At 61.4% G+C, this 1,402-nt stretch overlaps 1 protein-coding gene across 1 annotated transcript in view; it reads right to left on the bottom strand.

The window, feature by feature from the left end:
* VDBG_01466 (voltage-gated potassium channel subunit beta-1) overlaps positions 1 to 986 on the bottom strand; it is a gene marked incomplete at both ends in the record, with an annotated part of 1,638 nt that extends 652 nt beyond the window's left edge. Inside the window, 2 exons of the mRNA XM_003009737.1 lie at positions 66 to 493; positions 776 to 986. Coding sequence (XP_003009783.1) covers positions 66 to 493; positions 776 to 986 — 639 coding nt within the window. The remainder of the gene's footprint in view (positions 1 to 65; positions 494 to 775) is intronic.
* Positions 987 to 1,402: the final 416 nt, after the last annotated feature.

Genomic DNA, 1,402 nt, shown 5'->3' with positions numbered 1-1,402 from the left:
CACTCGCTCGTTCCCCAGTACATGGCCCAGCCCTTGACTTCAATGACGTGGTTGAAGGCGCGCACCGTCTCCTCCATGGGCGTCAGGCGATCGGGCCTGTGGGCGTAGACAACGTCGACGTACTCGAGGTCGAGGCGCTTCAGAGACGCGCGCAGGCCCTCGATAATGTGCTTGCGGCTGAGGCCGTGGTTGTTGACGAGCACCTCACCGTTGGCGCCGCCCCAGTTGAGCTTGGTCGTCACGACAATGTCGTTACGGTTCCAGCCAAACTTCTTGAAAGCCTTGCCCATGACAACCTCGGATTGGCCGCCAGCGTAGCTTTCGGCCGTGTCGAAGAAGTTGATGCCGCAGTCGTAGGCCTGCTTCATGCACTCAAACGTCGTCTCGTCACCGTTCTGGCCGCCAAAGGTGAGCCAGCCGCCGAGGCCCAACGCCGAGACGTGAAGTCCCGAGTTGCCCAGGCGGCGGTAGACCATGCCCGTATTACGCGGTTCTTGCCAGGCCATTGTTACGTCGTGTGGTGTGATGGATAATGTGTAAAGGTGCGACGTGGAGAGGACGAGCTCGGTGAGCACAGCAGCCTGCCCGCTTTAGTGCCCCCCCAAGTTCGGAGAAATTGTCGGGATAATCGGAAAACTGGCGCGCTAATCGAAAGCCCGCCGCCGCATGAGTCAACCACCCGACTCTCAGGACTGCCCCAGATCGAGCAACCAAGGATCGCCCGTCATCATGTCGACGCTGTTGTTTCCGGGCAGACTCTCCATGGAGGCCTCACTCGTGGGTGGCTCCGTTTCGAGCTGGGCCAAGAGGTCGAGCGATTGCGAAAACCAGCCGCCGGTGCCAGGGCTCATGCCTTCTGCTTCACCCTGCATCTGCTGGCCTCTGTTGCCGTCGGCGTGCTGCTGCTGCTCGAGTTCGGCGGCGGCCACGAGGGACAGCCAGGGCGACGCGGGGAATGGCCAGCCGAGGGGTTGCATCTGCGTCATGGCGGCCTGGTCGTGGTAGGCCTGCACATCAAACGTCTGCTCAGGGTTTCCGTTTGCGTGATTCCAGGACGAGATGCCACCGTCGAGTATCTCGTCGACGCGTTGGTGAGGGACCACGGTAGGGCCGAGGCTGAAGAGCGCTGCTGGCTGGGCTTCAGCCTGGGCGATGCGCGCTCCGAGAAGACGCAGCAGGCTGTTGTTCCCGCCGCGCGTCGAGGCGAGTAGCGTCTGCAAACGCGCGAGAATGTCGCTGGGGCGGACGTCCATCGTCAGCGCGTTCGACTGGCTGAGGTGGTTGGCATTGACATCGGCGACTGCGCTCGCAATCTCAAAGACCTTGAACTCCTTGTCGGGTCCCTTGTGCCTTCGAGAGCGGCACTTCTGTAACCCGTGCTGTTTATATCTAGAAATTTCTT

This window comes from Verticillium alfalfae, genomic scaffold (genome assembly GCF_000150825.1).
Source record: "Verticillium alfalfae VaMs.102 supercont1.1 genomic scaffold, whole genome shotgun sequence".
In the NCBI taxonomy this organism is placed as follows: Eukaryota; Fungi; Ascomycota; class Sordariomycetes; order Glomerellales; family Plectosphaerellaceae; genus Verticillium; species Verticillium alfalfae.
The sequence above is the reverse complement of the archived record's forward strand: the minus strand, read 5'-3'. Positions and strand labels throughout refer to the sequence as shown.